The following is a 21,276-nucleotide window of genomic DNA, read 5'->3' on the forward strand; positions in this document are numbered from 1 at the left end:
ATTTCGTCGTTCACTGAATGCTTTGCCACAATCCCTACAGTTAAAAGGTTTTTCTCCAGTGTGGATCCTCATGTGACTTTTAAGACTAGGTTGTTTCCTGAATGCTTTGCAACAGTCCTCACAAGCAAATGGTTTCTCATGAGTGTTTTGTCCTGAATTACATGTCAGATGTTTGAGGAATGACAGCCGGTATATAAGCTGTTTACAACACTGTGGGCAGCTAAAAGGTTTCTTGCCAGTTTTACTTCCAACACTGCTGTTTACATCTGACTGAGATGCCCGGGTTTCTTTCCAACTTTCATCACTCTCTTCAGTTTCAGATACACAACTTGAAAGATTGTCATGATAATCATTCATATCACTGATTTCAGTTTCAGAAGACTCTGAGAAATTTTCATCTGTATTTGGCTGTATTTGAGTAATTGGATCTGATTTTCTATTTGGTTCTGGTCCTCCATAGTCCAATTGACCATGTTCTGTTTTCATCGAGCTACTGGTTGAAGCTTCAGTTTCTCTGTCGTGTTCAGTTTTGATTTGACAGAGTTCTGAAAATTCAGATTTCTCTTCATGGTCGATCTTTACAGCAGACTTCTCTCCCTCCTGGCTGAACCTCAGTTCTTCCTCTTCATTCTTGATCTGAAGGAGTTTTCGGTCCTGCTGGACCAATCTGGAGCTCCATAGACCACAAACCTCATCTTTAACCACCAAAAGCTGCTGTTTATCTACAAGACACATGGATATAATCATTAACTAGGATCATTAATAGTCCCACAATTGTTTCTGTTGCACTAACTTTAGAAGTGTATGTCTCCCTCACTGATTAAACCAACCATAAATGAGTAAATCTGGGAAAAAACTTAAGGTTAGCAGGTTCTTCACACCGTTTTTTCCACAAAACGAAGCTAATATCTTTTTATCATTAAAAGACAAATATGAGAAACACGTTAATAGGCTGTTAACCAGGGGTTGAAACAGAACTTTTCTGGTGCTGAGAAAATGTCCCCACCCACAAGTGTCTTGCACACTTTTCATTTCTAAAAAGTTTTATGACTAATTTTTCAGCATCGTTCACCTACTATAGTAAAACCAATGGTTCTTAACCTGGGTTCGGTCAAACCCCAGGTGTTCGATGAGTCGGTCTCAGGGGTTCGGCGGAACCTCTGCCGCGGAGGTAAAGACACACTTGTGTAAAGTTGTGATGATGCCCCGCTTTGCCATCACTTGCTGCAGAGGATCACRTTACATTGCTTAGCTAATCAGGGCTGCGGAGGAGCCCTGATTGAAGGAGTTCCACTCTCAGCATGGATTTGAACTTGTGTCTTTAATTACTTCAGTAAAGCTCACAGTTTTTACCGAATTCTATAGTCTAAATCTGCTCCTTAGTCGCATCTTTTCGGGGTTGGTACTGCCTCTAGTGGTGTGGGGGTGGTAACACAACTAATATAATTACATTACTAAATCAGAATCAGAATACTGCAAAGTATTTTGTGGGGAGGTGAGGGGGGTGTGTGTTGGAATGCGCATATGCAACTGGGGGGTTCGTTACCTCAAAAAAGGTTAAGAACCACTGAGTTAAAACAACAACTTCAAACCTGAACTAAATTATTGTCAATTATAGTTAGTTTGACACATTTTTCTGAATGGACTTATGTGCTTTTTAGCTTTTGTCGTAATTTTTCTGACCCGTGTCTCTCACTTTTCTCGGACTCCGGTTAGCAGCTAACCATCCATCCATCCATTTTCTTGCACCCTTGTCCCTTAATGGGGTCGGGAGGTGTTGCTGGTGCCTATCTCCAGCTGACGTTTCGGGCGAGAGGTGGGGTACACCCTGGACAGGTCGCCAGTCTGTCGTAGGGCAACACAGAGACACACAGGACACACAACCATGCACACACACACTCATACCTAGGGGCAATTTGGAGAGGCCAATTAACCTGACAGTCATGTTTTTTGGACTGTAGGAGGAAACCGGAGTACCCGGAGAAAACCCACCATGCACAAGGAGAACATGCAAACTCCATGCAGAAAGACCCCAGGCCGGGAATCGAACCTAGAACCTTCTTGCTGCAAGGCAACAGCTCTACCAACTGCGCCACTGTGCAGCCCTAGCAGCTAACCGTTAGCTGAAATTGCTTTATTTATAACGTTAAAGGGGAGGGGCGCGCCATGGAGAACCGAGGGATTCCATTGGATAAGGCTAATGTCCGTCAATAAAATCACCAAATGGGCTGTTGCGGTCGATAAAAACTATATTTAATATACTTTTTTTTAAAATTATGACAGTGTAGGGCCGCCAAATATGGACAGACAGTAAATGCATCTGTCTGTAGTTCAGGCGGTCAGTTCTCTCCTGGACAGAAGTTCAAATTGAATGCAGCTTATTTTTATTTATTTTTTTTTGTTCTGTTCAAATTGTCAACCCGCCACAGTGGCGGGTGAGTTGCTCCAATTTACACACCACTTCATATTTTTATCCGCATTTGGCCAGTGGCGGGTTCTAATTTCCACCCCTGATTTGAATCACACGAGAACTGCTCCAGCTCCAAAACTACAATGCATAGACACCTTGGTGTCGCCATCCACAAAGAGTAAAGATACTTATTTACGACAACATTTAATTTCCCTTTGGCATAAAGTATTTTTTGTTGTTGTTTTAATTATCCTCATATAGTTTTTTTTTCTTACCAGCTGTTTGGGTTCTACCAACAACCTGCTCCTCTGGGACACCGAGCAGCTCCATCTTCCCGCTACTATTCTTCTTCTTCTTTTAAATTATGGCGCATCGCAAGCCCTCTTTCCTTAGCAGCTTCCTATTTAAGAAACGGGTAATGAGGTTACCTAATGTTTTACAGCTTCAGCAACTTCAGTCTGCTCTAGTTTAAAAACTACAACGCGTTGACTCTTCAAACATGGATTAGATTATTCTACACTAATAGCAGAATATCTAAAATCAAGTTTGTTGTCACAGATTTTTTTTTTGTATTTTGATGAGGCACTTCAAAAGACACTCTACAACAGCAGTTTGCGTCTTAAGGGTCGCCCTGCTGCCATCTACTGGAGGAACCTAACGCATTCAGTTCATAAGTTGCTCATGAAAGTGGACAATTCAAGAATATTGTCAACATTACTTTCTAACTAAAAACATTGGAGTCTAAAATAGTTTTATGTATTTTCCTTAACTGTACAACGTTATGAATTTGTCAAACATACGCTAGATGTTTTTCTACGACGTATTGTAGAAATCTAGTTTTATATTAAGTAAAAAAAAAAAAATCGACCTCCCGTGTTGATAAAAATATCAAATTAGACTAAGTTGGATTTAAAAAGATAAACAAATGCACATGATATGTAGCACAATTGGGTCTGTTCTATAATGTTTTACGTTGTTAAAACTGACAACTATTATGTTGAAATTTAAAGCATTTTAGAAAGTCACAAAATGTGACTGTTGAGAAAAAAAAATTCAACCCCACAAACAACATTGTAGGCGATTCCCATCCTCTGATTCTGGTCGGCTACATCTTGATTGAAGAAAATTTGAAGTGACCGACTTATCTGTCACTTATTTAATTAACTGATATAATTAGATTTATATTATTTTATTTAACTTTCCTTTAGGATAAATAAAGTCTTTTTTAATTTGAATTTATATCATTTCTGGATTTGAATTGGATCTGTCTTTTGTTTTGTCTTGAGATTACGTTTGTTGTGAATTACCACTGAAACTGAATTTAATTAAACCTCCGAGAAGAAACAGCGACTCAATTAAACACACACAGCAAAAGTCCTATATAAGGTTTTATTAATTATTATCGTTCCGGGCACAGTGTTTGTCCTCATCTTTTTAAGTGTCTGTACTTCTTACTAAATCATATGACAGATTTTCACCTATTCGTGTGTAAACAAAGAAAAAAAAAGTTATCACTGCATTCAACACATAGTGTAAGAAACCATATAGAAAATATTTAATAATTTCTTACCCATTACCTATAATCCCTTTTTCTCATGTTTCAAGGACCTCCTTCTGTGATAACAATGACGTCAAAAGGTTTTGATATCCTTCAGTTTTTTTGTTTTTTTTAACAATGTGCTTTAATCCTAAAGTCTTATGAGAACAACTAAATCAAGAATGGCAAAACATTATTTTGGGTAAAAACTGGTCAAATAAATGAATAACATCATTCACACGCAAATCAATCAATATCTTTGTTTACAATTTAAATTGAGATGTTTCTATACAAAGGATCTTCAAGACATATAATGCAAGAAGCCATTGATTCTTTAAAAATTCAGATTTTATCCTTTGTATAATTAAGCCTAAGATCTAGTTAATAATTATACTCAATTTCCCATAATTCTTTTCATTCTTTTCATATTTGAACTTGGAAAAGTATTAAATGAGTGAAGTATACAGTATATTACCAGACTTGTGCAGAACCTAAGGGCATACAATGGAGGTAAATCAGCAATAATCTTATTACTCAGCGAAAAGGTTCCCACAATTAAGCTCGTCCTAATATATTAACGAGGAAAGGCATCTGAGCAGTTTCTACTGGTTGTGAAATTTCTTTTCGTGTCTCTTTAAAGCGCTCTGCCACTTAAACATCAAACCGCAAACATCACAGCTGAAGTTTTTTTCTCTAGTGTGGGTGATCATGTGTCTTGTTACATGGCACTTGTGGATAAATCTTTTGCCACATTCGTCACAAGCAAAGTTCCTCGGTGCAGAGCTAGCTCTCTGTTCTCTCGAGTGAACCGGCATGTGACACTTCAAATCGGGCTTTCTGTAGAATCGTTTATCGCATATAGTGCAAGCAAACGGTTTCACGCCGGTGTGCCGTACAACATGTCTCTTCAAAGCTCCCTCTCGGGTGAATCTTTCTCCACAATGCTGGCAGGTAAAGGCTTTCAACCCTAAATGTGTTACTACGTGCGACTGAAGAAGGCTGCTCAGTCTGAAGCGTCTGTCGCAGAAGTTGCAGGCAAAAGGTTTTTCTCCTTTATGAATCGTCATGTGTTGGTTCAGATTTCCCCTCAAAGTGAACTTTTTACCACATTCGTCACACTGAAATGGTTTCTCTCCTTTGTGGTGGGCCATGTGGCGCTTGAGGTGGTACAGATAGTAAAATGGCTTACCACAATCGTCACACACAAATACTTTATTCTCATTGCGGACTTTTTGAGAATCTGAATTTTGCTCTGTTTTGGAAAAGTTTGCATCATCCGAGCAGCTGGAGGTCTTTCCTCCTGCCTGACGCGTCCTGGTCTCCTCCCAGTCTTTGTCGCCGTCTTCCTGTTCAGATCCAGAACCTGACAGATTATCATCACATTCGTCATCATCATTCTCACCACTGGCTTCAGTCTCAGAAGAGGTGGAAGCATTTTCGTCGGTGTTTGGATTTAAATGGGTATTTCTGTCTGGTTCTGGTACTCCGTGGTCCTCTCTGCCAGCTTCTGTTCCCATCTGCTCAGGTGAGCAGCTGGTTGGAGATGCTGCCTTCCTGTTGTCTTCCGATTTGATGTGTTGACACTCTGATGAGAGAAGGTTCTCATTGTCGTCTTCAATCTTCACCTTAACGACAGTGAATGGAAAACCGGTGTTGCCGGGCTCTTCCTGCTCAATAAGCAGCTCTCCATCCAGATCAGTGAACTTTGTCCAGTCTTCATTCTTCACCCGGAACAGCGTTGGATTCTGCTGGTCCAAACTAGAGCTCCACAGATCAGGAACCTCTTCCTTAACCACCAACATCTGCTGATCACCTTCAATAGACACATGGATTTGAGGGTTAACTGGGATTTTGCAATGACAGAAATATTAATGTTGTAATAACTTTATAAACAAACAATGAGTGACTCAATTTGACTCAAGTTTAGTCCTGCTGAAGTGGAAGAAGAGGAACAGTCAGAGTTAAAAGTGGAGTGATTCTTTGGTTTTATTCAGACAAACAAACAGCTCTCTGGAAAAATAAATGCATACAAACTGCTTTCAGAATCTACCAAGCAGCTCTTCCTGTTTTGCTGCATAGCATTCATACAGTGAGCAAGCTTACAAATATTCAAATTTACGTAACTGCTCAGCTCTGCAGCTGCTTATTTTAACTCTCCTGGACCCCAAAGAAAACCCAACTTAAGGCCCATCCTCACCCAAACAGATTTCTGCAGAAAATTTGTAGCAATTATACAAATTCATTTTTTTCAAAGTTTAAAGCCTAGTTCTACAATACAACAGAGAGGGCTTTAAAAAAAGAATCTGACATTACTATTGCAACTAACTAGTGGGTAAAAATATAAATAATTTTCTCGTTGGTTGCTAAAACCTAATGGATTTCATCAAATATTTTATTTGCCACAACAAAATAAAAATTATAATTATTTTTAGGCTTGTTACACATACATTGAGGAACCCATAAGTGTAAGGCATTGCATGTTTCTTAGAATCAAATATTTACAGATAATTATGGTTTCTTTATCTTTCCAGTTAACAATGGTTGATGTTTCTGGGACTAACTATGGCTGTTTTGACTAATTACTGGACATTTAGCCTCCAGGTGTTGATGCATTGGAAGTTTGCTTTTCTTTTACAAATTTCTGCTTAACTCAGACAGAAGATAGTTACCTTCATGTGAAGATCTGGTGGTTTCTTCGCCAAACACAGATGTTCTCCCTGCTGACTTTGAGATTCCACTGTTTTCCATCCAAGCCCCTTTATCACATTGTGTATCAGCCATCTTCTTTCACCTGTTCAATGGGATGAAAAGTGAGATTTTAATCCAGAGTTAGGTAAACTTTAAATGAAACTTGTTTTTGTAAAAAAAATAAAAAAATACATTTTTATCTTACTTATTGATCTCAAGAAGGTTGGGTCTTTTTAAAGGCTGATGTGAACGTGAATAAAGTTAGTGAGCATTAAAAGGGGCACCAATTTCTCTTAATAATTATATTATAATTAAAATTGGAATTATTTACCTACTTTTTACTTGTTCAGCTATTCTGTGTCCAGTTTAAATAATTTATTGTCTTAAAATTTTTGATCATAGAGGGGAGCTGCTGGGACATTAAGAACAGGAAGAAATAAACGTCTTCAACCCATTCTGACACTTTAGTCAGCTTCCTCTGGACTCCACAGAAAAAGAAAACATGCATCAACTGAAAATGCGGACAGTGCATTCAAACATATGATTCAACCAGAGAAGCTTTCTGACTTCTGGCTGAGTCAGTCAAGCGTGGCTGTATCTGCAGACTCACCTGGAGAAGGACATTTTCTTTTCAATCATTTGCCGTCGTGTTTCTTTTTATCCATCTGCACTGCTTAACTTTGCAATGCTTCATTTCTTATATACCCTTTTGACTTGAATTGTCTTCATAGTACTAACTTTTTAGAGTTTTCTTCAGACAAGCCTTTTATGTTTACAGGTTTGCATTTAAAACAATATGGTGGATGTTCTCGCGATGCTTTATGGGTCACGTGTGACGTCGTTGTACTGTGTTATAAATACAACATTTTTGGAGACATTTCCTTTTTAAAAATCAAACATTGCCTTCTAATTATGGGTTAGTGGGGTTTGGGGGGCGGGAAGTATTTTATTAGAATTTTTTTGATGGTCTGATAAGTAATCAGTTCGAAGACTTCAACTAGAAGTGGCAGAAGTGTGATTTTGATCCCATAACTGATTTGTAATGCATTTATTTTAATTATTTAAATGGTTTTATTTATTTATTTTGTCAAGAAACACACAATACATTTTGTGGGTTTTTTCTTTATTAAAATAATAGATTATCTTATTGATGTTTTGCCTAAAGAATGGAATAAAAAGACACTTATTTTTAGCCTAGAAAAGCATAAACTTTTGACATGAAAAGGTGTAGAAATGTTTCACTTTTACATATTAATTACAGTAGAAACAAATAATGTACGTTCAAATATGACGGCCTGACTATTGATCAGATCATCAAACTGCCCTAACTTGCCCTGCTCAAGATGGCGGCATCGTCGATGTGGCTGAAGCGTAGCTACGCTGTATTTTGGCGTAAACCGTCGGGCGCTTATGTGTGTAACACCGGTGTTTGAGCTGTGTGATGGAGTTTCGCTGACTGCTATTCAGTGACGCTTCGTGACTTTTGCAGTAACCGTGTCGCAGCGCAGCGGTGTCCACCTGGAGCTCCGAGCCGGGCGTCATGGGGGATAACATTGTAAGTATCTGGACGGCTTGGTGCGTTTAACGGCTAGAGTCCGGAGCGATGAGGCAGCAGAATTAGCTTCGTCAGCTAACCTTAGCACAGAGTGGCTGCGGCCTGCTCAGCTCACTGCCTAAACTTAGCTCATAGCTCCTCTTAGGACATCCGACTAAAAGAAATGACCGCTGTTTACATGAAAACTTCAAAGACTGAGATATAAATATATATTATAATAGAAACATAGGAGTCACAGTTTTATGTATTTAGTCCCTTTAGTTGTACATTAGCAGGAATCTGTTTGGTGGATTTAGAAGAGGCTAACTGATCTGTTGGTTTAAATTAAGCCAGCGCAGATGAACAGAAACAGAAGCAGTGAAATTTAAGCACAATATCGTGTTTGTGACCAACATGTGGTTTCATAGCCATTAGTAGCATTAACGCCATTTTTTTTTGCACTGTCATTGTAGTCATAATGTTATTACTCCACTATACTGACGGGGAGAAAAGTCTATGCTTTACTGGCGACCAAGGGGAGACAAACTGACATGGGGGGGCTTTAGTTCATAAACAATTTCAGATGCGTTTTAAAAATCAACATTGCACCAATAAGTGAATTAACCTCTATGTTTGATTATGCAGATAATCAGGGTGCAGTCCCCAGATGGGATGAAGAAAATCCCTTCCACCAAGAGGGAGACAGCGGCTACTTTTCTGAAAAAGGTACAGAGCGTAGATATAAAACGATCACATGTGTAGTGTGCTGTACTCTTTCAAGTCAAAAAAGAAATGAGCCCTTGCTGAATTTTACTCATTTACATCAAACCAATGTGATTTTAAGCCACCCTTCATTTCCTTCCAGTCAGCATAAACTGCATTTATTTATAGCATAAACTAAATTATCCCTTTTGCTGCAAAAGAATATAACTTTTAACAGGGTTGCTGTTGTAATATTTGATTCAAAACGTAGACCTGAACATAAGAGTGAACAATTGCTACGTTTATTAAGATTTAAGTAAGCATATAGCTTTTCTGCTCTTTATTAAATAATACAGAGTTTAACAAGCTGATATGATACAGTTAATAAGTAGGGCTATTTGCAGCTGTTTTCTTAACAGACATGCAATGTAGTTAACAGACAATGTAGTTTAGTTGATAGTAATGGATGGACATTCTTTAGGTTCCACTTCACAGCAAGAAGTGGGGCAGGAGCAAAGCTGATTTACACTATGCACAAATCACATAGAGGCGTGATGGATAATTTCATTGGTTTTAAAAAGGGAGTTTTCTATTTTAAACCTACTTACAGGTATTTAGCATTAACATGGAACAGCACACAACGTCACTCAGCAGTTTGTCTACACGAAGAGAAAAGCAAGCAAAAAGCAGTTCTGGATTAATGTTCATCTTTTCACCAGTTCATTCTGGTTGATAAATTATTTCGGTTTCATTTACCGTTGTACATCAGTTGAAGCATTTTGGTTAATTATTTACAGAGATGAACAGAAAAATCTGGATTTATATTACAGTTTATTTCCGGATTATGGGACTGAGTAATTATTGGGCCAAAATATGACGGATTATAACCTCTGATCAGATCAAAGAAACTGAGAACCTTCCTGCTGATGGGTATTACTGGAATCATATAATCACATTACTGAACAATTTACTGTGAATAGATGGTAAAAAAATCACGTTGAATCGCCGGTGGTCATAGAAGTTATGAATGGTCTCCAAAGAGGTCATGAACCGACTCATGCTCAAGTGCAACAACACCTGCAAAGGTATTTTAAACTATATAACTTAAAATTTATGTTCGTCATCTGCTTACAGGGCTGTTATTCCCATGTGTGTAACTGAATTTATAAAAAAATAACCTAACTAGTTGCCTTATTATGTTACTTTTGCACTAAGATGATGATTATCAAAGAACTTCTGCAAGGATGAAAAGGCCAAGCATATGTGACATAAATATGAAACATGCTAACAAGGTTTGTTAGGATTTGAGGATTTTGTCGGGAAAACTTAAAGCAACTGTTATCTTTTGGTTTTACTGAAATCCTCCTCTAAGATGATGGTTGGGCTTATAAGGGAGACAAATCTAAAGTCTGGTGACAGGATGCAACTAGCTTTTTAAGATTTTTTGTTTTTAAACCCACAGTTTGAAACTTTAATCCAAAAAGGTTGTGTCTAGCTGGAAATGTAAACGAATGTCTATTGTGTCAGATGAGACTATTGCTTTCAGCCTTCTTAAGAAAACGGGTGGAGATAACGTTAGCAACAGAGCCAAGTCTCATGTAGCCTCGCCTTGACCTTCCTACGCAATTCTGCTTGATTCTCATCTGCCTTCACTGCTCCGTCTGAACTTTCTCCCATTGAAGTGAATTTCTCTGGTAGAATTTCAACCAATCAGCAAACCGAAGGAGAAGTTGTGAACAATGACGGAGATGAACAGAAAAACCTGGATTTATAATGCAGTTTATTTGCGGATTATGCTGCTTTAGAGTTGGCAGCAGAGGAAGTGAACAAAGTCGCTAAGTCCATGTTAGCCACACTCTCAAATATTGATTTAACGTTAACAGCCACCTCGTTCGACTCGGCACTTCTCTCTCTTCACAGTGGAGGATGGTGGTTTACAGCACAGGAGGTTTTCTGTAAGCTTTAATAGCATCAAACCGGCGTATTCCATATGTCACAGGTAAAAGTTAGCGATTGGATAAAATTAAAAACATCAATAGATGGTAATCAGGTGTGATCCTTGCATAAATTACTTTTTTGATTGTCTTTTGCAAACACAGATTAAATTTTTATCAGAAAGATAAAACCCCACCAAGAAAAAGTATTGAAGAAACTCCGCTTGTTTTCTTTTCTGGTATTTTTTGTATTCGCTTGTTGTTGTTTTCTTAATGCAGGAAGCCTCATAGCACGTCTGTCCTGCACTGCTCCTCTACAGGCCTCCAGTACTGACAAGTACCTTGTGGGGAAAAATTTCCACACTTTTCATCACAGTGGCTGGACAGGCTTTTTTTTCCTTTTCTTTCTTCTTTTTTTTTTTGTAGCTCAGACATGACTCAGACATGACTTATTTGGCTCTGAATCTGGGCTTGTTTGTTTCTCATTTTCCTTTTTTAAATCTCTCTCCAAAGCTCCTAGTAGAATAATTATAGCTGCGTTTGAAGCATTAGCTTTGTAAAACCTAAAATAGATCAAGATGTTGCAGAGCGTTGCTGCAGCGCCTCATCAAAAATGCATGTATCTGGGTTGCAGCAGGATGGTGTAGCCTTCAGATCAATGGGAGGAACGGGTTTCAATTTCTGCCGATCAGCTGCCAGATAAAACAAAACCAAACCTGTGACTGTGAAGCAGAGCAGAGACGGTGTCGGTTCTGCAGCTTCGATATCTACTGAACCCCTTGCATACTTTCTTGTAAAGATATTCAAATTGATTGTAAAACTTCTAATTAACTCATAATACATGTTAAGACATTTTTTTCTTGAAAGGATTTTTAGATTTGTAGACAAGGTTCAGTGTCAAAGGTTCATCAGCTGTCGGACTTCAGTAACTCCTAAATAACCATCATCCAGTCTGCCTCCGCTTGACTTTCTGCTGTTTTACCTGTAATGGGATATACAGCAGGCCCTCCTGCACTCTGAGCTTCCTGTAGCTTCATCGGGTCAGAGCAGAGCGACTAGCTGAGTGGCTCTCATCCCAGGAAGCTCTCTGCTAATCTGCTTTGACTGAGTGGCTGATATTTAACCTTTACAGAACTAATGGCATGATTTGTTATTGTTCGGAAAACGTTTAGAACGTGTCAAATCCAGGAGCCAAATCTGGCACAGCATAAGGTTTTATGTGGCCCTCCAGACTCTAGAACAAGAGTCTGCAACAAGGTTTTCCAGAAAACGTTGGTTGACCTTTTGGAAAAAAGATATAGATAAAGATCTAATTTTGTTGTCATTTTTTGAAGAAACACTTTTTTGGGGTTTTAAAATAAAGTAAAATGTAAAAATGGATGAATAATATTTTTTCAGTAAGATCTAGATATTTGTGGAAGATGTTGTGGAAAGAACCCTCATAATTTAAAACCCAAAAAAACAAAAATTAAATCTAATAAACGTTCAATTCAATGCAGTTATTACATGACAAAGAAGGGAAAACCTTGACATTGCAGCTACATTTTAAATATTAGTTGATCATATATCATTATAAGATGTATAAAAGTATTAAGAGCCGTTGTGGTAGGTTCAAAGAGACACTTGTGGCTCGGGATTCTGACTTTCCAGACCCGTAGAGCCCTTTCTGGTTCTAGAAGCCTGTATCAGTAGGACCCTGAAGATAACAATTAGGTTTTAAATATTGTTTTATCATCAGTGAAATCAAAGCTGTTTTTATCCACTTTCTGCCAAATTACATCAGTGTGAAAAGATTTTCAATATTCTCTAACTTTAAGAAATACTCACCAAACTAAGGAATTGTTATTTATTCTTATTTTACCAGATTAATGAGTAGGTTTATCAATACATTCTGCCACAACCGGCCCTTTGAGTCATTCATGATCTTGATGTGGCGTAAAATGAAAATGAGTTTGACACCTGTGTTTCAGAAGGTGAGTCTTCAACAATGTAAGCATTTCATATGCATGTAGTAACAGATGTTGTCTCCCACAGGTGGCCAAAGAGTTTGGGTTCAATTCCAATGGGTTTTCTGTTTATATAAACCGCAACAAGACCGGAGAGGTTCTGTCCCAGAACAAATCCCTCAACCTACTAAAGATCAAGTAAGTTCAAGGAAACTAAAGATCGAGAGCGTTTCTGTCTCAGTTCAGCTCAAGTTATTGAAAGATTTCTCCTTTAAATATGTTTAATATATTCTGCAGCCCTATTTAGTTTCCTTTTTTAAAAGTTTTGTAGAGTTTAAATGGATATCAGATAAATTTTTACTTTTATTATATTTAATGTTAGTAAAAAAGTGTAGGAACCCACTGTTTATCATGAAATTACATTTGTGAATGTGGCAAATGTTTTAAAATGCTGCTGTTTTTTTTTCTTTACCACTTTCAATGTTGTTTAATCCTTTTTTTTTGCTACAGGCATGGGGACATGTTGTTTCTGTTCCCCTCTGCATCATCCTCCTCTTCTTCGGGAGAGGTAATGGACACGGCGACCCCACACACATCTTCATCGCTGCCATCCATCTCGTCCTCTTCTTCGTCCTCGTCTTCGTCCTCGTTGATCCCTCGGTCCTCCTCGGCGCCACAGGTACAGGAGGATCAGATCGATCAGTATCTGGCCAAACAAGACGGCAAGATCTACAGGAACAGAGACTCACAGCTGTAAGACCCAAAGCCGACCGGCTGCAAACATTTAAGCCAAAAGCAGAAGCTGGGAAACTTCATAAATCTTGATTCTTCTTCCAGATGTCGTCATGGTGCCCTTGGAAAATGTGTGCACTGTGTACCGTTAGAGGTAATTTCGTTCTATACCAGTTCCTTAAACCCGATGGGATCAAACGTTAACTTGACTAACCCTGAAGGACGCTGTTTCTGTCTCTCCAGCCTTTTGACGAAGATTACCTGAACCACCTCGACCCACCGGTGAAGCACATGTCATTCCACGCGTACCTTCGCAAGCTGACCGGTGGAGCTGACAAGTGAGACGTTTGTTGTCGTTTTTCATTTTACCAGCAGAAATGTTCATGGTCTCCACTTGAGAGACCAACTCTGTCCTGATCTCCCGCAGAGGGAAGTTTGCAGCTTTGGAGAACATCAGCTGTAAGATAAAGTCAGGATGTGAGGGTCATCCTCCCTGGCCCGAGGGGATCTGCACCAAATGCCAGCCCAGTGCCATCACTCTGAACAGACAGGTGCGCCGCCCCACCCGGTCCCACACGGATCCTCTGTACATTTTTATGGAACATTATTGGATGTCTTGATCAGGTCTTCTTGTTACCTGCTGCTTAATAATCCTTTAAGTTTAGTTAAATCTAAATGTTTGCAAACAACGCACTAAATACAGTAACAGTAGTGATGCATAAGAAATTATGAGTAATCCAGTAAAATTTGTCAGTAGCAAATTGTACTGGATGGTAAATTTTCCCAGAAATTGTTTCTATAAATTATAATATTGTTGTTTTGAAACCATTTTCAAGTAATGCATAGATGATGGCATAATAATGCAAGTTTGCTATGTTAAAGGCTGCTAAACTTTTGATTTTGTACAGAGCCCTTCACACTGGAACTGGAAGGTATTTCAAAGTAAAACACAACAAAAAACAATAAATAAAACAGAAATAAAAACCACACCCAACTAAAACAATGAATGAAACACATTATGAAGTCTGGATTATAAACAAAAATGCCCTTCAATAATATATTACTAATCAGAATACAAAATTATCAAATTGATATATTATGGCATTAATTAATTTCTTATTGCAGCAGGCTTAATCACAACCCCTTTAATGTTGGTGGCAAAACTTTATTTATTTTTTTTAATTTAAATTCAGTCTTTCCCATTTCAAACAAAACCAAGTACATTTGTTATGTTTTGCTGAAGTAGCAGAAAAAATATAGTGGCGGCATAATTTATTCGTTATATTTCCTTCATGCTTAAAATGTAGCCGTCTAGATGTAAAGCTGTGGCTTTTAAGTATAGGAGCCCAAATAAAATCCTTAAATTAACTTTTATTGCTATTTTTTTAATGTAGTATCTGAATTAGACATTAACCACAACTGTGAGTCATCATTCATTCAACAGATGGCAAGAAATGGGTGAGTTGCAGTGCAGCCAGTAATGTTCGTCTTATTTGAGGTTAGTGACCCCAAAAGGTCAATTATCCATAATAAATTGATTATTCAGAAACCAGGTGTTGAAACGGGTCCACACATTAAACATGCTGAGGTGAGTGAATATTCATCGGTGCAGACAGAGCGTCTACATGGTGTAGCATGAGAAAGTTTGTTGGGTCATTTCAGTGAGTATCATTTTAGAAAAATTGGCACATTTTTGTTGTACATAGGAGCCGTGAGAGTTTGGCCTCGTGTAACTGGAGATCAGATTGTGTTTGGCAAATAGAAAGCCGATACTGGAGAGCATCTTCCGGGCCCAACATACACAGTAGTGTGATGCCATGTATAAAGATGACATCAGGTCACAGATTATAAAACTAGGTCCAACCTTTGAGAGCCTCTAAAATAACTTTAGGCAGATATTCAAAGCCTAGTGCACACGCAAAACTTGAAGCAATTCTCTCTTCTCTGAATGTCTGCTCCAGAAATACAGACATGTAGACAACATCATGTTTGAGAACCACACCATCGCCGACCGATTCCTGGACTTCTGGAGGAAAACAGGCAGTCAGAGGATGGGCTACCTATACGGCCGGTACACCGAGCACACAGACATCCCGCTGGGCATCAGAGCTGAGGTGGCAGCCATCTATGAGCCCCCGCAGGTGAAAGTCTCACCCAATAAATCTCATATATTACATTAATTTGCCTTTCGGTAGGTTGAATTTTGTGTTTTGTTTTGTTTCAGAGTGCGACCCAGAACAGTTTGGAGCTGTTGGAGGATCCCAAAGCTGCAGCTGTAGATGAAATTGCTGCCAAACTGGGGCTCTGCAAGGTGGGTCTGTTTTCCCTGCAGCAGGGCTGCGTCTGAATGCGCTGCCCTCAGAGCTCAACGCGGATTTATGCTTTCTCTAACGGGTTAAGATGTCTCAAACACTGAAGAGTTTAACCTGCTGAATCACACGCTCATTCCTCCAAACAGTAGACCTGGCCGATGTGTTGGGAAGCTGCAGTTGCAACATTTATCTCCTTTGTGTTTCAGAGTTCCTGCACACAATGTGATTTAGATTTATGCACTGAGGATGAGGGATTTTTATGAAGCTTAACAGACTGAAGCTGTGGATGTTTTTTTTTGTCAATAACTTGAGTCAGTTTTTCATGTTTGTGAACAAAAATGCAACAGAAATGTGATTATTTTCATACTTGAATATCTTTTGTTAGTTTAGTTTACCAAAACAAAGGTAATGATATAGTTTTTCCTCTGTATTTCGTAGGTGGGCTGGATCTTCACCGATCTGTTGTCTGAGGACACAAGGATAGGGACTGTCCGCTACACAAGAAACCAGGTGAGAACGGGCCCAAGTTAAAGATGGGCTGAGTGTCAGACTGATGCCGCTGTGTTTCTATTCGATCAAAAATGTTCTCATACATCTGACAGGACTCCTTCTACCTGAGCGCTGAGGAATGCATCACGTCCGGATATTTCCAGAACCAACACTCAAACCCCTGCAGGCTGTCTCGAGACGGATACTTTGGATCCAAGTTTGTGACTGTTGTCGCTACAGGTTAGATTATTTTTATTCATTGTCTTAACTTTTTCTTTTAATAGTGGTAAATAATATATAAATCCTACCATTTTTTTTTTCAACTTTATGATATTTAAGTGTGACAAAAAAGGGAATATGTGGATTGCTGCTAATTAATTAAAGCCAGGTCAGTCAGAGACGGTTTATTATTTATTGTTTTACACAATATGATTTCAGCATTTAGTACTGATGTTGATTGCCATGAATCTGTACTGTAAATGTAAAAACCACATCCCAGTTTCTTACTCTTCTTGTCAGATATGACCCCATAAGTAGAGCAGGTCAATTTTCTTTTTTTTTTGGAAACATTTCTTAGCCTTCTGTGGAGTAACTCTGTTATCTTTTGGACTCGCATTTCCCTCTGCAACATTTTCCATTTGGCCTCTTTTAGCTGCTTCTTTGTGCTGAGCAAAGCTGAAAGTTGGCTCCGATTGTTTCACATATTTGGCACATTTTTAGTCGTACTCTGTTTTTGCTTTATGAACTCGCTTAACCGATGTTTTCCTAAACTAACGATTGATAGTTCACAGGAAGTTAAATTAGTAACAAATGTCCTGAAAAGAGCACAATAATTATTTATTTCTTTTTACTAAGTTACAGCTGAAAAGCTTTTAGGCAGAGGAGTGAAGAACCCTTTTGCAACATTTTGGCTTTTGTCTGGTGTTTTTTGCTTGTATTAAAAAATGTTTTAATAAAACTGGCTTTGAGGAAATTTGAATCTTATGGGTTTGGAGTAAATGTTGACCTTTCTTCATATGCATGTTCTGTGTGCAGGTGGTCCAGATAATCAGGTCCACTTTGAAGGCTACCAGGTGTCCAATCAGTGCATGGCTCTGGTGAGAGACGAGTGCCTGCTGCCCTGCAAAGACGCTCCTGAGCTCGGCTACGCCAAGGAGTCCAGCCCTGAGCAGTACGTACCAGACGTCTTCTACAAGGTGAGACTCATCGATCGGTGTCAAGCAAACCACTGCAGAAGACTCGGTAGGATTTGTTTTATTTCAGATGGTAAATTTGCTTCTGTTTTTCTTTTTTTTTTTCCCAACAGGACAAAGATAAATTTGGGAATGATGTCACATTTCTAGCTCGACCTCTTCCTGTCGAGTACCTTATCATAGATGTGAGTTTGGCACTTGTCTGTTTCTCACTGTGTGTTTGTGTTATTGCTTTATGTATATTACTGCAGGTGTTTGACGTGATTAAAATAAATGTATTTTCTTTAGATCACCACAACTTTCCCAAAGGACCCTCAGTACACCTTCACCTCCACACAACGCTTCCCAATTGAAAACCGCGACATCCTTGGAGAGACACAAGTGAGTGCTTTCTGCTTTCTCAACCAGTTCTGTGACTTCATTTTATGAAAAGGTAAAAAAAAAAACAGAAGGAAACTTCTTAGTGAATTTGAATGTTTGCTTGCAGGATTTTCACAGTTTAGCCACGTACCTGTCTCAGTGCTCCTCTGCGTCATTCCTGGACATCGTGTCAGACTTCCATCTGCTCCTCTTCCTCGTCACCAACGAAGTCATGCCTCTGAGGGTGAGTCGATGCTCCAAAGCCCAATCGCTCCTCGCGTTTTCCAGCTGTTTTTATTTTTGCGATGCTGGCCCTGGTTAAAGCCAGATATTCCTCGCATCTGGAAATCACTCCATTTAGGGTCATTTGGAAAAACTTTTGGAAAATATGCAGTAAAACGTTTTAGCACATTTGCATTTTCTGTTTCCTGAAACTCAAAGAGAAGAACATAAAACTCTTTTGTTTCTGGTGTTCTGGATCACTGAGGATGAGGTTCTTTTATTTTTATTGCAGGACAGTATTGGCCTTCTTCTGGAGGCAGTGAAGACGTCCAATGAGGAGCTGGCACAGACCTGGAAGAAGTCTGAGCAGTGGGCCACCATAGAGCAGCTTTGCAGTAAGTTGCATCAACATTTACTAAATATGCTTCTTTTCTCTCCTACTCATTCTCTTTTAATGTTAAATTCACTGTTCAGACGACTTGAGATCTCTTAAAAATGCTCGAGTTTCAATTAAATGTTTTCAAGGTTTGGAAAGTGTTTCTGTACAAAGTCCTTGAAAGTGCTTGATATTCAAGCTGCACATTTTTGTCATAAAGTGTAATCTACAGTTTGACTAAAAGCCTATAAATTTGGTAAACATTATTTACAGTTGAAACCACATCTTTACATACGCCTAATGAAAAGACTGACACATTTTTGTCCCGCTGTCTGAAGTTAAATCAGATTAAACTTGTCTTGTTTAGGTCAGTAACAATTATCAAAATTATTTCTATTTGATGAAGAACATGAAGAACATTTTTTTAGAAATTTTCTTTTTGTGTAACTTTCTTTCCATATGGAGTTTAAGCATTTAATTCCTAATGGCTCAATGAAATAAAAGGTTATCTTATATTTTATACATTAAGTAGCATTATTGAAATCAGGGGATTTTTGGTCGTTTTGATCTTGGACCAGGCAGAGAGACGTTTTTAAACATAACATTAAACTATATTTTAATCTTGCCTTGTGCTTGAATTTTACGCTGGGAAAAGTATGCAAACCTGTAAATACTGCAACGTTATTACAGTTTAAATAGCTGCTGTTTAACTAACTTTGTGCTCAGCATATTTTTATAAACCTTCATTCTCCTAGCTTAAAATTCAATTGACGCTTACTCATTGATGCCCTGCAAACTCTGCGCCATGGTATCGTCATGGTAACCTGTTCCTGCCCTCCTCAGGCACGGTGGGCGGGCAGCAGTCCAGCTCCCTGGGTTACGAAGCCATGGGCGGCCCCGCGGCGCCGGCGTCCTCCTCAGCCATGTGGTCCTGCCTCCACTGCACCTTCATGAACCAGCCCGGCACAGAGCACTGTGAAATCTGCAGCCTGCCCCGCAGTTAAGACCCTTCACAGAACTTCCACCCCTCAAAGTCCTAACTTCAGCAGATCCAGTTGCAAGATTCAGATGCCCCTCCTTCGTTATTTTGTCCAACTCGCAGTGACGCCTCGGTCTTCCCCTGGCCGCTGAAGGCGCAGAAGGATGCACTTGTTTACATCCACAAATCTAAAAAAAAGAAAAATTGAACCAGACATGATTTAATCTTGTTTGTTATTGTCCCTCTTTTCAGCAGCTCCTATCTGTTTTGGGCCTAAACTGTTAAATATTTCCCCTGATAACTCAAATAAAACCTGCTGTGACTCAGGAGGACAGCAATGACCCCAACGTTCAGATCTTTCTTCACATCAGTGCCCCCCACCCTCTTACCCTCTTTTTGCTCTCACAGTGACTTCTGGAAAATCTTGCTGTGTATAAATACCTTTGATGGATGATGCTGTTATTTAATTGAGTTTCTTTTTTTATTACCAGATTGTAGCGTGTAACTTAAACTTTGATTCTTCTGATCGGACACTTTTACAGCTCTTGGTCTCTGGAAAGCCCTTTACAGTACAATCACTCCTCAAAGCTTCGACCTCATCAGGCTCTGAGCTGCAGAGTAAACCCCAGTTTACAGCTCAGAGTTTTATATCTTTTGTGTTAAATTTAGTCCCCAGTTTTAAGAAGCAGCCGCCTCAGATGATTGCAGAAGGCAGATCCGGTTCATTTTATTGGTTTTGAACTTGAGCAGCAGAAGATGTAGCTGATTTAATCGGTTGTTCTGATAAAAAAAAAAAAAAAACATCCCGGGACACTTTCTAATTTCATTTCTATATGCTATGGGGTGCTCTAGAAACAACTGGTGCTCACCTCCCTATTAGAGCCTCCTCCTCTTCTTCTTTGGTTTCATGCTCCAGTTGGTGCAGAACATGACCCCTGTTCCTCTAATTGACCCCTGAGGGTTTCTAACCATCACAGAGACTTCAGAGACTTTCCTCCGGAGGAGGGGAGACCCAAAACTATTGTCTCGGGTGTAAATTTCCAAGATGGATCGTGATAGTCGAGAAACACCGGCGTTTGAAAGCTACTGACTCTTCTTCCAGCAACAGACCTTCAGCAGACTGCCGGGAAACCGAACTATAAAATTAAAACATTAAATGGCACCAGAAGGCCTCTCAATCAGCTATACGTCAGAGCTATCGAAGGACGCTTGTCTAAAGAAAACCTAAACTTTTCATCAGCTGACATTTTAACCTCTACCAGGTAAAGCAAATGTTTAGATGGTGGGTTTATTTAATCTACTTTTGCTTCTCCTGTTCAGACATATTTAAGTATCTGATTGAGAAAGTGCAACAAATTAAACGCTGCAAAAACACACAATCTTACCAAGTAGTTTTGATCTAGTTTCTAGTGCAAACACCTTAGTACACTTGAAATAACATAAAACTAATGAGTAACTTCTCAGCACAAAATATGAGCTTGTTTCCAGTCAACAATTCCTTAATGTTGATTAAAAAGTGCTAGTTGTAAGAGAAATAACATTTTTCCATATTATAAGTCAAAATGATTTGTTCCACTGTCACATAACTAGTACTTTTTCATGAATATTAAAGCATTATTTACTTAAGACAAACTCCGATATTGTGCTGAAAAGTTACTTGTAAGTTAGTTTTATTTTATTTTACATTTACTGAGATATTTGCACTAGAAACTAGACCAGAAATACTTGGTAACATTTTGTGTTTTAGTAGTGAACGTCAGATTAAAAGCAAATTCATCGGACAGACTAATTTTCTTTTTAAAATATCATGGCTAACTCTTTTTAACATATTCAGTTTGGGCATTTGGGTCGATTGAAATTGG

General features: G+C 38.8%; 2 protein-coding genes across 4 annotated transcripts; one reads left to right on the forward strand and one right to left on the reverse strand.

Annotated features, from left to right (window-relative positions):
- Positions 1 to 4,065: 4,065 nt before the first annotated feature.
- On the reverse strand, positions 4,066 to 7,441 carry LOC103481768 (gastrula zinc finger protein XlCGF57.1-like). 3 transcript variants are annotated; one of them, XM_008437509.2, is made up of 4 exons: positions 6,971 to 7,105; positions 6,841 to 6,875; positions 6,617 to 6,738; positions 4,066 to 5,760 (listed from the first exon to the last, which is right to left on the reverse strand). In XM_008437509.2, exons 3-4 carry the CDS (start codon positions 6,726 to 6,728, stop codon positions 4,550 to 4,552), a joined length of 1,323 nt encoding a protein of 440 aa, XP_008435731.1. In that variant the 5' UTR covers positions 6,729 to 6,738; positions 6,841 to 6,875; positions 6,971 to 7,105; the 3' UTR covers positions 4,066 to 4,549. The 3 variants fall into 3 exon arrangements, with proteins under 3 accessions (XP_008435731.1, XP_008435730.1, XP_008435729.1); XM_008437508.2 differs by having other exon boundaries at positions 6,967 to 7,105; XM_008437507.2 differs by lacking the exons at positions 6,841 to 6,875; positions 6,971 to 7,105 and adding an exon at positions 7,246 to 7,441.
- Positions 7,442 to 8,011: 570 nt separating this feature from the next.
- On the forward strand, positions 8,012 to 20,199 carry nploc4 (NPL4 homolog, ubiquitin recognition factor). The gene is made up of 17 exons (XM_008437510.2): positions 8,012 to 8,190; positions 8,815 to 8,895; positions 12,840 to 12,949; positions 13,262 to 13,504; positions 13,589 to 13,637; positions 13,727 to 13,821; positions 13,911 to 14,034; positions 15,445 to 15,624; positions 15,708 to 15,794; positions 16,234 to 16,305; positions 16,398 to 16,524; positions 17,320 to 17,480; positions 17,591 to 17,662; positions 17,766 to 17,858; positions 17,965 to 18,081; positions 18,352 to 18,454; positions 19,279 to 20,199. Exons 1-17 carry the CDS (start codon positions 8,176 to 8,178, stop codon positions 19,437 to 19,439), a joined length of 1,890 nt encoding a protein of 629 aa, XP_008435732.1. The 5' UTR covers positions 8,012 to 8,175; the 3' UTR covers positions 19,440 to 20,199.
- Positions 20,200 to 21,276: the final 1,077 nt, after the last annotated feature.

The sequence above is a fragment of the Poecilia reticulata genome, linkage group LG19 (assembly GCF_000633615.1).
Source record: "Poecilia reticulata strain Guanapo linkage group LG19, Guppy_female_1.0+MT, whole genome shotgun sequence".
In the NCBI taxonomy this organism is placed as follows: Eukaryota; Metazoa; Chordata; class Actinopteri; order Cyprinodontiformes; family Poeciliidae; genus Poecilia; species Poecilia reticulata.

Excerpts from the sequence above, each read along its gene's own strand:
- LOC103481768 (XM_008437507.2), bottom strand. The coding sequence starts at position 6,728 with ATGGCTGATACACAATGTGATAAAGGGGCTTGGATGGAAAACAGTGGA. Across the intron at positions 5,761-6,616 it reads CACCAGATCTTCACATGAAG|GTGATCAGCAGATGTTGGTG; the intron begins GTAACTATCTTC and ends TGTCTATTGAAG.
- nploc4 (XM_008437510.2), top strand. Across the intron at positions 16,525-17,319 it reads TGTGACTGTTGTCGCTACAG|GTGGTCCAGATAATCAGGTC; the intron begins GTTAGATTATTT and ends TTCTGTGTGCAG. Across the intron at positions 18,082-18,351 it reads ACGAAGTCATGCCTCTGAGG|GACAGTATTGGCCTTCTTCT; the intron begins GTGAGTCGATGC and ends TTTTTATTGCAG.